The 14170-nt window shown below is 56.4% G+C and overlaps 1 protein-coding gene across 3 annotated transcripts in view; it reads right to left on the bottom strand.

Moving 5' to 3' along the window:
- Positions 1-413: 413 nt before the first annotated feature.
- Positions 414-14170, bottom strand: part of TNFRSF8 (TNF receptor superfamily member 8) — a 62948-nt gene continuing 49191 nt past the window's right edge. For all 3 annotated transcript variants that reach the window (XM_059136146.1, XM_059136149.1, XM_059136147.1), the window contains 3 exons: positions 8206-8231; positions 5882-6089; positions 414-2386 (listed from right to left, as the gene is read on the bottom strand). In XM_059136146.1, the coding sequence (XP_058992129.1) occupies positions 2142-2386; positions 5882-6089; positions 8206-8231 (479 nt within the window). In that variant the 3' untranslated portion in view covers positions 414-2141. The remainder of the gene's footprint in view (positions 2387-5881; positions 6090-8205; positions 8232-14170) is intronic.

Raw genomic sequence — 14170 nt, 5'->3', positions numbered from 1 at the left:
ACAAGAGGTATTTTCTTTTAAATATCCTCAGAGGACAGGTCTTAGCCCAGGGAGTGGGAATTACGTGGAGGAAGGTTTGTCCCAGCAGCAGGCAGGCTCCCTGCTGCAGACCTCTGGGTCCCAAGATGCCTCCCCCGTGGAGGGGACTGGTAGGGACACTGTGAGACAAGTCAGTCGACAAGAGGCTCACTGTGGGGGCTACAAGAGGAGGGCTGGCAGCACCAGGACGGTCTCACTTGGCCCCAGAGGGGCTGGGGACCAAGCTGGGCACTCACCTCGACACAGGGCACAGAGCTCAGAAGCTGGCCGCCTAGGTAGTTGGATGAAGGAGGACCCCCCGCCCCATTCTGGGGGAGAGGGACTGCCCAGACCCTTCCTGCTCAGATGTTCTCAAATATTCTCACTCTCAAAAATAGTTTCCTGAAACTTACAACTGGTATTTTTAAGGAACCTTACACATTTTCTGAGGATCAAAATTTCAGAGGATCAAAGGTTTTGTGAAGGGACTTTGGGCAAGGAAGTTCTTCATTTCTCCCAACAGGGGGACCGCATCTTCAAGTCAAGACTGCCAGGGCCCTGCTCAGCGGGGTGGGGCGTACTCGGGCCCCTTCCAGCCAGAGCTCCAGGCACAGGCACCCCGGCCGTTCCCGCACGGCACATCTGGGCAAATACTGTCCTTCACATGGCAACGTCTTCAGGTTCCGACGTGAGTCCCTCTTGGTGTCCTAGCCCCTCCGAACATCTGAGCAGTTTCAGAAACTACCCTGTGATTCCTGGCCCAGCCCCAACTTCCTCCAGAGAATGAGCAAGCTGGCGGGTAAACGGCCTGGACTCCAGCGGGTGAATTCCTGGGGCCTGCAGGCAGCTGAGGTGGAATGGCCTGAGCTGTGGGCAGCCCCGTCCTCTGCCCACACATCCCTCTCCAAGGCTGGCTCATGTTTGTTCACATGAGTCTGAAAGCCCTGGGGAGAGCAGGCCAGCCAGACCCAAGTCAGGACAGCTTTACTCCTTAACGTGAAATGCGAAAGTCCTCAAGTCCAGACGGGACTACTAGTTTTTCTGAGAATCCGGAAGAAGGCAGGAAGTCTGGGCGAAACCGTGTTGCTTTCTGACATCCGTGTCCCAACCATGGGTGCTGAGCAGCTGGAGGGCAAGGGCAGGGCTGGGCCCACTGGGCTCCGGATGCATGGTAGGTGTGCGGAAGGCGCCTCACCCTGGGACAGCAGAGGGGCCACAGAGCAGGCAGGCACCCAGGAAGGGCCCAGGGCTCCCCACCAGCAGGCTCCTCTCCAGGCAGCAGCTGGGTGGGCAGGGTCTCTGGCTGCGGGTGAGGCGCGGCAGCAGCTGAGCGTCTGGGTCCCAAGGAGCCTCCCGCGGAGGTGACAGCTGGGGACCTTGTGAAACAATCAGTGACCCCAGACCCCTCACCCACCGTGGGTCTACAGAATAGGAGGGGGCTGGCGGCACCAGGAGGGTTTCACTTGGCTCCGGCATGGCTAGGGGCCAGGTGGGGCAATCACCTGGATGTGGGCGCAGAGCACAGCGGAAGGGGTTGCGAGGGAGGGGTGGTGGCTGTTGCCAAGGTGGGGCCAGCCCATGACAACTCGGCCCCTGACTTCCCTTCAACCCAGGACAAACCACCACAGGTGCTGGCTCAGTGCCCTCAGGGGCCACAGTACACTAACTGGGGGCTTCCAGCATGGTGGGAAGGTCTGGGGGGCGTCACTCCCACCGCCCAGGGTGAGAGCTGAAGGCACAGGGCCAGTGCCTCCCGGCCTCTGCCGTCAGTGAGCTCTGGCCCCCGTGGCGCGTGTCTGATGCTTGGGGCTCCGGGGGCAGTGGCAGGAGACAGGTGCCCAGTCCCTGCTGTCCGTCTGCCGCTCCAACAAACACTGCCATTCAGATCCCGCCCCTGGGTCGTCTCTCCTGCACAAGCCCAGGCTTCCCGAGGGTCTGGGCTGGGGGGCAGCAGGGCAGGGATGCAACGAGAGGCCCCTGGAACCCCCTTGCTCCAGGCTGCTCTACCCCTGGGTGCTGGAACCTCAGTTCTGGTCACAAGGGCTTCTGCCCCCAGCCTGGTGCCACCAGGGCCACCCTGGCTGGCGCCCCACTGTCCGCTCAGCCCCAACCCAGGCCAGGCTTCATTTCTCCGTGACGGTCACGGGCAAGGAGGCCTCCTTTCCTTCCTCTTCCACCGAGAACATGGCGTCCCCACAGCTGTCCAGAGGCGGCTCTGTCTCCTGCTCTGGGAAGCGGGGGGCGTGGTCCACTTCCAGATCCTCCTCGAACTCAGGCCCCGCCGGCCCCACCAGCCCCCGGCCCTCGGGCACCTCAGTCCTCACAGTCCCCACAATCACTGTGTCAGCCTTCATGATGTAGATCTTCTCTGCAAGGCAAAAGGGAGGGTGAAGAGAGGGGACCGGGGCCCTCGCTGGGCAGGGCGAGGGGGCAGGGGGCGGTTCAGGTTCCAGCTCTGTCTCTCCTGCTATGTGGCTTCGGGCCCGCGACCCAGTCTCTGATGCACAGGCGGTCCCATCAACCTCACAGGTGTCCTGAGGCTCAAAGGACATAGAACAGCTACAAACTGTGTGCCGGACTGAAGGACTGGCCCGCTTGTGGGAGAGGCTCATGACCGCCCCAGCATTGAGGAGGGGATGGGGTAGGGAAGGAGAGAGCCGCGCTGGGGAGAAAATGAGCCCCGGGCAGAGAAGGGGGCGGCTGCAGCCCCACTGAGCAGCAGAGGCAGCCCGTCCAGACCCTTCCACACACGACTCCCGAGTCCTCACAACGCTGCCACGCAGCGAGCAGTCTGTTCTTGTCCCCGTGGACAGATAGAAAGAACCTGAAGCCCTGAAAGGTTAAATGACTGGCCCAAAGTCACCAGGCAGTTAGTGGAACTCTCAGCAGAAACTCCCACCCGACTGGCTACCCTTTCCACTCCCGTCCGCGAGCCTACATCAGACACCTGGGGGCGTGGGGGGCAACGTGTTCTGGTTGGCCTGGGCTGCTCCCGGTTTTCGTAGTGAAAGACCTTTTCAGTTCAGGTAAACCCAGACAGTTGACAGTCTGAGGAAGCTCAGGCCTGTTAATAATGAACAGCAGCCTGTGAGGCTTTGCTCGGGGCCAGATCTCAGTGTTTATTACTCATGGCCCGTGTCCCGCCTTCACAGCTGGGCCTGGCCGGTGCATGGTAGGGCTGCCTGTGCGTGCTGCTTGGAGGAATCGTGGCTCCTGAGAGGCAGGACCCTCTGCGGTCCTCACCATCATCTGCTGGGGATGGGGGAGGCACTTCAGAGGCTCAGGGGAGTTAAGGAAGCTGTCCAAGGAGCTGGGAAGGGAGAAGCCTGGCCTACACTCAGCCTAGCTTCTCTGATGGCCTTGAGCTCGGGACAGGGTCCCAGCTCCAGCAGCTTGGCTCTGGGACTCTCTCTGGAGTCTCAAGAGGGAACTTGACAGCAGGGGTGGAGCAGGGGGCTCCTGACCTGCCTCTCTGCGTCACCCAGTTACGCCCCTCTGATCCAGGAGCTCTCCAAAGATCCCTGGGGGCCTTACACTGGCCACCCTATGCATCAAGCTAGTCCTTCTGTTTTGGCCTTTCACACTCCGGGAAAGAGGGAAGTGTTCAAAATAGCAGCGAGGACGAGAGAAAAGCTGCGAGTGTCGCAAGCTGTGGGTTGGGGGCCCCTCACACACCCCAAAAGAGAGAGCAGGGCCCCAGGCCCCGGCCAACACCCTCCACCGAGGCCTGTAGGCCCTTTGCCCCGGGAGCCTTTGCAGAGGGCCTAGGAAAGAGCGGGAGCCAGAGGGGGTGAGAGAGAAGGGACCGTGGGGAGGGCGAGAGGGCCTGGAGCAGCCAGACAGGGCTTGGAAGAGAAGACGAGGCACAGGGAACAGGGTGGGTTTGTCCGAAGAAGCCGAAGCCAGGGGCCAGGCTCTCCCTCCCTCACATTCCGAGGGTCCTGATTGCTCCAGCTCTATCCGTCATCACCTGCCCCGCCCCCCAAGCTGGGAACAGAAAGGAGGGTCTTTCAGGGGCTGCTCGAACCTTCTATCCCACCCACGGCTCTAGAATCCAGGGAAGTTATCTTAGTGGCCTGGGAGGTGAGGGGCTCCCCCTGCCTGGTGCCCAGGGGCAAAGGGATATAGCTCGGGCTGGGTGTGGTCCCCCCTGGGGTACTAGATGGGTTTTGTGGGGCAGGGGGTGCTCCTCGGGGATGGTGTCAGAAGGATGAAAGGTTCCCGAGCAAACCTCCAAGGCCCTCTCTCCCAACAACCCTGCTCACCAGCAAGGCTAGCAGGCGGTTGGAGCGGGCTGGCCACACCCCAGCCGTCCTGGAGCCCGGTACGTCCCTCCGCCTGCCCCCGCAGCTCCGGACACTGCACTCAGCACAGATCCAAACGTTCAAGTTATGACTTCTTAGGAAATTTAGAGGAGATGCCTTGTGGGTGGTATTACCCCAAATAACACTCTTCTTAAATAAAACTTGCTGAGAGCTACAGCGCCAAAAGTTTTGGTTTCGTATGAAAGACCCTGGCCCAAAGAGTTCTACCCACCAATGCCTCCTGTAGAAATGTATAGGATGATTACAGATGCCTCTCTGGTATTATCCCGGCAATGCTTAACCCTCCAGAGAAGAAAGAGATGGAGCTCAGTAAGGCCTGCCCTCAGGGAGCTCACAGTCAGATGGGAGCGAGGCAGGGGGCAGAGGCCACAAACCCAGTCATACTGCGGGAGGCTGAGGATACGGGGTCTGGAGGTCCGGGGTCTGAGGGAGCACAACAGAGGGGCATTGGTTTAGACAGGAGAGTGGAGAGGGCCAGGAAGACTTCCTGGAGGAGGAGGCAAATAAGCAGGGGTTTCAGGACATCAGGAATTGACTAGATTCAAAGGGGGAGTTGGCTGTCCCAGGTGAGGAGGCTGCTCCCGCAGAGAAGCTCTGAAGGGAGAGAAGGCTCTGTGAGCTCTGGAAACTGCCAGTGAGTGGGCAAAGCAGGCTGGAGGGTTCAGGAGGCAGGGGAGTCTGGTCGGTGGAGGCAGCTCGTGGGCAGTGACCGATATGAATGCCAGAATAAGAGTGCATCCTGGGATTCATCCTGACAGTGACCGGGAGTGCTGAAGTGGGGTGCAGAATGGACAGGCATGTATTTCGGTAGAAACACTCTGCTGTACCAGGACGGAGAGAAGCCGGAGAGGAGGCAGGGAGACTCTTGAGAGGCCAAAGCCGAAGGCCTGCCTCGGGTGGAGGGCAGCCGAGGCTCGGGAAGGGCTGGTCTCTGCAGAGGTGGGCCAGCCACGGGGTTCAGAGCCCCGCAGGTGTGGGATGGGGCCGGGTCCTGGCGCTGCCGCCCGCAGCTGTGTGACACGGACAATCTCCCCGCACCCACCCGACAGTGCCCTTGCCCCGGGTGTGAAAAGAAGAGGCAGGCACTGTCCTCAGAAGGCCACATGACGACGAGAGAGGACTTCCGTCCAGACAAGGGGCCGGTCTTGTTGTCACTGGAATGTCTCCTCCTGTCCCCGCAAAGGGCTCTTTGCTGGGGGTGGGGGAGGCGTTCATGGCTCACTTTAAAGCTGGCAGCCCCCCAGGCAGTGGGGAGCCCCTCTCCCCGACCCTCACCCGCCAACACAACTTCACAAGCGCCTGCAATGGCCCTGTGGGGGCCGGATCACTACTACACCCATTTTACAGAAAGTTAAACTGGGCTGCCAAGATGGAACAGGCTTTAAGTCTCTCATGAAAAGTTGTTCCTACTTACGAGGGTGGGCGGGGGAACCCACCCCCTCCTCACCAGGCCTTCCTGCCCCAGGGGGTCTGGGTCTCACTCCTCCTGCTCCCTCAGTCCTGAGCACACAGGGACCCCCCCGAACCAGCAGACTCACCGATCCTGTTGTTGGTATGCTCCGAGGTCACCCGGGGGGGCTCGGGGAGGTCCCTGGGGGACGAGGGGCTCCCGGCGGGAGGGCTAGCTTCCAGCAGCCGCATGCTCTCTCGGCAGACTGCCCCGCCGGGGGAGGCCTCCGCAACCGGGGGGCTCAGCAAGCCCAGCTCTTCCGTGCCCGGCTCCACCACTGACACACTCTTCAGCTGCTGTGGGCACAGAGGGGGTGGAGTTGACAAAGGGTGCCCCCAACCACCCTGGGAAGCCCCCGTTTCTTCACCTCCAGACTCCAGTGAGTCTCCCTCTCTGCCTGAAGGTTGCCACACACCACCCACGGCTTCTCGGCGTGGAGAGCCTGGTGCCCTGTGCTGAGTTTCAGAAGTCCTGTTGCTTTTTACACCTACTAAATAACCAGAGCAGCCAGCATCCCCTACAGCGCCCACCGCGTGTGTGTGGCCTCAACACGTGTGAATCCTCACGACCGCCCTGTAAAGTGGCTAATACCAGCACCCTCCCACTTCACAGACCAGGAAACTGAGACCCAGAGGAGTCAGGGAATTCGCTCAAGGAAGTGTGCGGGCCAGCCCTCGAACCCCGGCACCTCGCTCTGGAATCCATGCTTATCAGTCTGTGTGGGTTAAGTGTGCACTCCAGGCCCACCGCAACTGCCCAGCCCTGACCTCCTGGGACGGCGACTGGTTACGATTACACTAACGTGTTCTAAAACCAGCTATGTCTTCAGTTAAACGGTGGTTTCGTTTTTGACTTTCATAGTTAAGTATAAAGGAAGAGTGGTCTCATGGAATGTTCTAACGCATAATATGTACCTTCAGCCTTCAAAATGGAATGGGCTCGAGTGATTCACAAAATAGAGCCACACAGCCATGACTGTCCTTTCACAATCATCTGAAGTCCGAGAGATGGCATTTTAAACAAGTTTCTATGATACCATGGACTCTTGTGGCCAAACAATGTTTGATTATCTCACAATCATTAAATGCCTTTTTCATCAAATTTCCTGGTATTGTAATAGTCACTTATCTGACCCAAGCATATTTGTGAATGTGACCTCCCATAATTTGAAACTGAACTCACATTGTGGTTCTGGCTGTTGCATTAAGAAATTAAAGGACGGAAACCTCTCTCCATGTATGAATGTCTGAGTTGAAAGAAAGTCACGGAAAGATTGATAAATGGAAAAAACAATGGGTGAACCGTACACAGCTGAGATGTAGCCGCATGGAGTGTTTTGTCTTACCCCATCCCTCAGCCCCGGAGGGCAACACCCCTTGTCTTACCAAACCCCTCCCCACCCAGAGCGCTCCTGGAGGCTGGGCCCAGAGCAGGGCACCCAGCCCAGCCCGCTGAGGGCCAGGTGTCTGGGCCCCTCCCTGGTCACTGTCAGTCACCAGCAAAGCCCCTGGCCCAGCACCTGCCCACAGCAGGAAGCTCTTTGTCAAAGGCAGGTGAAGAAGTCCTTCCAGCTCAGGGCAACAGTGCAGGGTACCAGCTTTGAAGCCCCACAAACCAGGGTTCAAGTCATACCAGGGCTTGCAGATCTATTTTCCAATCGCGAACCCAGCTCTCCTGTCCGTGCCTAGGTTCCTTCTTTTGTAAAATGAACGACAGTACCAACCTTCGAGTGCCGTCAGGACCACCCGCGATAACTGAGGAGCATAGAGCGAGGCGCCTGCCTCATGGCAAGTGGTCCACACAGGATGGCTATGTGTTCACACTTTTTTTTTTTTTTTTTTTTTTTTGAGAAAGTGAGAAAGAGAGCATGTGCAGGAGAGGAGGGGCAGAGGAAAAGACGGAGAGAGAATCGAGAAGGCTCTATGCTCGGCACGGAGCTCGAGGTGGGGTTCGATCTCACAACCTGAAATCCCTCACAACCCTGAAAACCCTGACCTGACCTGAAACCAAGAGTTGGACGCTTCACCGACTGAGCCACCCAGACACCGCTGTGATGGCTGAGTTTTCAAAGAATCATGTTGTGGATTTGTTTTCCCAGTGGAGTGAAGGAGAAAAGGGAAATGAGCCCATCTGGCACCCAGAGTAGCCCAAACCAAGTCCATGGTCTGCCAGACCCTTCTGGAAGTCCCCGGCAGGATGAGCCAGGAGCCAGAGACTACTGAGGGGGTGGGGCTCCCCGTCTGTGCTCAGGACACTCCCCCGTGGAGCAGACCCAGCTTGAACTTGCAGGGGGAGCTCACACCCCCATTACCGTGGGAGGGGAGGGACCCACCAGCAGCTCTCAGAACCAGGGGAACAGTCCGATTTAGGGGCACAGAAGTGAGGGAGGCAGGACGACAAACGGCTACTTACTGTCGGGTTCCTCCCAGGCCTGGAATCTGCAAAAAGAAAAAGAGTAGTGACTTCACCAAGGAGAGTCTGGCAGCTGCCTGGTCTGCCCAGCCCACGTATGGGAGGCAGTGACATCTGTTCGACACTCAGGCTGGACGGCAGGGGACAGTTACAGAACCCTCGCCCATGCCTGGACACGGAGGCTCGCTTCCCAGCGCTCGCCTCAGCAGTAGCTGTGGGAGGACTGGGAACCACCTCTCCCCCAGTCAGGAAGCCAACCAGGGCACCGGACTCCTTCTCCAGTCTCCCACCCCACTCAGGCACAGGAGAGGTTCGGGAGTGGCACGCACGGCAGCTGGAGCCGAGGAGACGGCCTCTGCTGCCTCAGGAGTTGGTTTGGGGCTGCCCCCACTCCCTTGCAGCCCCCAGGGTCTAGAGAACTCAGAACTCCCTGGAGCGCCATGCAAAGCTCCCACGGAGGACCTCAAACCTGGGTGGGGGCAGATGACTCATCCTGAGGACCTTTGCTAAAACCCACACTGGACAGACCCAGCGTCAATCGACCCTGAAGGCCTTTGGTGGGAGATGGGGTTTTCTATTACGCGTGCGGAAAGATCCCATGTGACCACCTTTGAGGAGGACAGCGGCTCGTCACCATCAACGCTTACCATCCCTCCGCGGGGCTCAGGAGGGGCTGATTCACTGATTCTTAGGCTGCAACTTTACCTTCTCATCCCAAACCCCCACCATCCACACCAGCACTTCTCTCATATCAAATATGGGGCCAGGACACGGCTAAGCATAGGTTGACATTTACCCATGGCCCATTGGCCACCTGACAAGGCAGGAGATTCGGCGCCCAGGAATCTGGTCTACACTGGGCAAATCAACTCCCAGCGTAGACCGTCATCGGGACACACAGCCCTTGAGGAGTCCTGAGGAGGCCCTCTTGGAGACTTGGAAGTGTTGTTCCAAGCTGCCGTTAGGCATGCATACCTGACCAGAGAAATCTGCTCTGGAAATGCCAGTGAGTTGCATCATCTCCAGAACATTCTGACCTCAGCAACTCTGGGAACCATCAGCCCTGATCCTAGCTGAAACACCCACTGGAGGCCAACCAACTAGGATACTACTAGTAAGACAAGAGGTTTGAACGTGCTGTGTAGATATTAGGTCAGTTGGGGGGACACACTTTCATGTGCTTGTAAGTGATTATCAGCATGTAAAATGTGTCTAAGGTCTAAAGAGGAAATGAATGATGGTCAAAAGAAGAACATGTATAAAATGACACAATTTTGGATTCTTTCCTCTTTTTCTTCTTCTTTTTTTTTTTTTTTTTAAGAGAGAGACAGTGAGAGTGTGGGGGTTGGGAGAGAGGGAGAGAGAAAATCTCTCTTAAGCAGGCTCCATGCCCAGCATAGGGCCCGACACAGGGCTGGATCTCAGCCTTGAGATCATGACCTGAGCTGAAATCAGGAGTTGGATGCTTGACCATCAGAGCCACCCAGGTACCCCACCTGGAGTCTTGATATAACAAATGTTAAAGTTTCCTTCGTCTGGTAACTGATGCTCCCAGCAGAGTGGTCACCTTGGGAGAATATGGTTCATTCCCGCTGGGAGGCCCCTGTTACCCAAGCGATCCCTTCGAGAAATGCTCTCTGGCCTGAGGCACATTCTTTTAAATGATGTCAGTGAAGACTAATTTTTCCCCTTTGAGAGTAATGTTGACTTTTGCAAATAGCCAGCTGTGGTTTAGGTGGCCAGGGGGAAAGAGTGTGACAAAGTAACAAGATAAAATAAAATAAATAAAAGTGATAAAACTCAATCTTGGAAAGGATGTGAGTAAAAAGGAACACCATGGCTCATGCCCTGTGAACTGGTTCCATGTTTCTCAAGAGCCATCTGGCAGTGAAAACCTCACACTCTTTGACCTAGTAAATCCCACTTCAGGGACACACCCTCAGGAAATAACCCAAGAGAACACAACAAGGCTGTCCGCAGAGGTGGTAGTTATAATCAAAAAACTGAAAGCAAACCAGATGACAAACAATGAGGCAGCTTGGCAGTCTTGAAGCAGAGCCCTTCCGAGCAAGGAAGCCCCAACACAACATCTCTCCACCTTCCCAGCTTTAGTTCTCGTGTCTGGAAAGTGGGACACAGCATGCCAACTCTGGAGGGTTTTTATGAAGATGAAATGAGACCCAAAACGCGAAGGTACCCAGTGATCAGTCCCACTGAGAGCACGCGCCTTGACATGATGTGGTAAGAACGATCCTGTGCCCATGTGGTCTTCCTCCCCCAAACCTGCCACCCCACTGTCACCAGGAAGAAAATATTATACAAATTCCCATCAAGGGGCATCCTGTACCTAACGGGCCAGCAGGCCTCAAAACTGCCAAGGCTGGGCACCTGGGTGGCTCAGTGGTTAAACATCTGCCTTTGGCTCAGGTCATGATCTCAGGGTCCTGGAATCGAGCCCCGCATCGGGCTCTCTGCTCAGCACAGAGCCTGCTTCTCTCTCTCTCTCTCTCTCTCTCTGCCTTGTCCCCTCCCCCAGCTCATGCACGCACGTGCACTCTCTCTCTCAAATAAATAAACAAAATCTTAAAAAAAAAAAGGGTCTCTTACACACACATACAGAACACCTAAGTAACCCTAGAGTGTGGGCTGCAGTTGAAGGGAATGTATCAGTACGACCTCAGCTACCGGACAGATACACTGAGGCAAGCTGCGCGCAGTGGAGGCAGGAAGGACACCGGGTGTGCACAGAACTCTCTGAACTATCTTTTCAGATACTCTACACATCTAAAATGGTTCTAAAATGTTAAGTCTGTTGAAAATTTTTAGAAATTTAAATGTGAGAAAGGGACCATTCCCAGGAGGCTGCGGGCCACGCAGCGGGCCCCGGGACACTAACGCAGCGGGCCCCAGGACACTAACGCAGCGGGCCCCGGGACACTAACGCAGCGGGCCCCAGGACACTAACGCGGCGCTCATCACGCCAAAGAGAAAACCAGCACGTGACACTGACTCTTGGGAACAAGCATAAAACAATAGAAAGGTGAAAAGGCCGAATCCAGAGGTACCAATGTCTATCTACAGGTGCCTGACAACCCACGTGTGTACTTTGATAAAAACCCAGGACAAACTGTGCTGAGAACAGAGGTCAGATTTCCTAAGTGTGCATCCTGGAAAAATGTGGCTTTAGTCCACGGTCTTCATTATCAGTTTCCTCGCTTGGGGGAGTAACTACGATCTTTTCGTAAACACGTCTGGCACCCGAGGACACGAGTCCAGGGACACACGAGACGTTGGTGGCCCCCCCGGGGACAACTGCATGGTTTCCCCAGGGCTGCCGTGAAGGCCACTCCAGCCGACCCTGTGAGTTCCCACACCGATGCCAGCACTCCCGTCCGCCCCAGCCCCTGCCCCCTCTCAGTGCCAGCTCCCATCCGGCCTGTGGGCCCCGCTGCCGTGGGAAGCGGAACAGACCCGAGGAAGGAGGCTCAGCCAGGCTTTGGCAACGGCACCCCAAGGTTCAGATCTGGCTCATGGGAGACACAGCTGATTCCAGGGTGAAGGCAGAGAAGGACCAGGTAAGTTAGGATCGTCTTAAAGAAGTGCTCAGAATACAGGAGGACGCCAGCGCCAACTTCAAGGGCCGAATCTGAACACTAACTCAATAATGATGGCAAGAGAATAAGACAGAAAGCCACGAGTGCATGCAGATATAAATAGAGACGACGAAGAAGTGTGATGAGGAACCGGTTATTCAGAGAGCCTCGCAATTGCTCCCCCGAAAGCACTTACTCCTTGCCAAGGAGAAAAGAACAGCCTCGTGCCAGAGCGGCCTGGGAGGCAGTGCTGGCATCAAGTGCTCCCAGCCAGCCACGCCGGGAAAGGGACCAACCGGCTGGAAACTGGCAGGACGGCCACCACCTGGGGAGCTCAGCAGCCCTGCTGGGATCTTCCCGCCACCAGAGACACACAACCTGACTCCACTCTCCCATCACAAGGACTGCACCGGGAAAACCCAAGGGGAGGGACGGCCAAGTCAGCGGGGAGATGCTGAAAGGTAGCCAGGTCACAAACGTGACGGAAAAAACAGGAATGGACCCAGACTGAAGGAAACTCAAGAGATGTGACAACCAGAAGCAACATGGAGTCCTGAACTGGATTCTGCTGCTGTGGAGGACATGGCTGGGACAAAGGAAGGATCTTGAGTGGGGTCTGAGAATTCGTCGGTGGTAACGCACCAGTGTGAATTCTCTGATTTTGGTGGTGTCCCTGTGTTGTATAAAAATACACCTTGTTTGCATGAACACACACTATAAAGTATGATAAGGCATCAAGATACTCACTCGCCACAAAAAGTTTAGAAAAATTAGTTCTTTGCATTTCCTTGTGACTCTATCCTAAGCTTGAAATTATTTCAAAACAACAACAATGAACATTTAACAGATAAGGACTTTGGTGTTCATTAAAATGAAGAAGTTTAGTCTGAGTTTCTCAACCAGGCACAATTCCGACTTCAGACTGTTCTTAACCGACTGGTCTTACACAAGCTCCTCGACCTTCCTGTGGACCTGGTTTCTCATCTGGGAAATGGGGACAAAAGCTGCAAGTGCCTCCCAGGTCCGCTGTGCACCTGGGCTCTGCTGCCGAGGACACGGGCCACAACGTGGAACGGACTCGAGAGACAGCTGGCAGGCGCCGGAGCTCCGGGGCAGGGAGGGCCGGGGCGCGCATCCCCACCTGGCCAGCCGTCGGTCCCGTGACGCACCTGACGCTCATCTAAACGCCAGAGGGAGTGAGGACCCGTTTCTGGACCCAGCACTTGGACCACGATTTGAACACGCGAATGAGCCAGCAAGTGAACGGACGCTCCCTCGCCCCTTCGGGCCCCACTGCTCTGGGGGGGATTGGGGCATCGACACCCTCTGTCCATTCTCATCCTGAGTCCTGGGCGCTTATCCTGGCTTCGCCTTCCATCCAGCTCAGGCCGGGAACCCAGACCCCGCCAGGGACCCACCGGAAGCCAGAGGGCCAGAAATAGCCCCAAACAGGATGGCTGCCACTGAGTCTCAGGGCTTGGTTTCTTGTAGGTCTAACTTCTTCAGGGAAGGTGCTTTTCTGTCTCTCTCTATTTTTCTCTGTGGCAAAACTGCCATCACGAAGGTTTGAAGAAAAAAATAAACTGACAGCAATGGAAATTCTAATACTAGAAAAATGTCAAGAAAGCAAACATGGGTTTCAATGAGACATTAAGGCTGACAGCTCATGGAAAAAGGCTTGAAACTATCAAAACACAAAAACCCCCCTTGCTAAGATCACAGCAGGTGCTTGTGAAACTCATCAAGTTTGAAACAGGTCTCGGTGGACGGGTTTTGTGCCCAAGTCCAAAAGCTGGCGGCAGTGAGGGTCTCCAAGGGTCCTGGGGAGATAGGGGGCAAGAGGGCCGTGACCTGGCCACTGGGCTCCTGTGTGGACACTGGAGAAAGCACGAAGCTTGAGGGGAGGGCGGCAGAGGGGACAGGTCCGAGCCCTCCACAAACAAAGCCCACGATCTCGAGGACCAGCGCCTGAGTCTTGAGTCTCACCAGCTGTGTGGCCCCCGCCAGCTACCCACTTTTGGGACTTGACCCCTCCTTATGGAATGGAGATCATCACCCATCTCCCTTGGGGTTCATGGTGGGACCCTCTATGGGAGCCTGCCTTGAAACCAGAAAGGGAAGTTCACTCCTTCCCCCCTTGGGTCGGGGCCCAGCACACAGTAGGTGCTCAATCAGTGCTTGTGGAGTGCTGGCAAGACCTTGTCCTGCCTGAAAGGGCTGCACAGGGGAGAAGAGGCACGTGGCAAGGATGGCTGGGACCCACCCCCCACCCCCCCACTCGCCAACACACACACACACACACACACACACACACTCACACCCAGGTGAGGGCTGGAAATAGGTCAGGGGCTCTGGCAGGCGGTCTGCAAAAG

The sequence above is a fragment of the Mustela lutreola genome, chromosome 10 (assembly GCF_030435805.1).
Source record: "Mustela lutreola isolate mMusLut2 chromosome 10, mMusLut2.pri, whole genome shotgun sequence".
Lineage (NCBI taxonomy): Eukaryota > Metazoa > Chordata > Mammalia > Carnivora > Mustelidae > Mustela > Mustela lutreola.
This window is presented reverse-complemented; position numbering and strand designations above follow the sequence as displayed.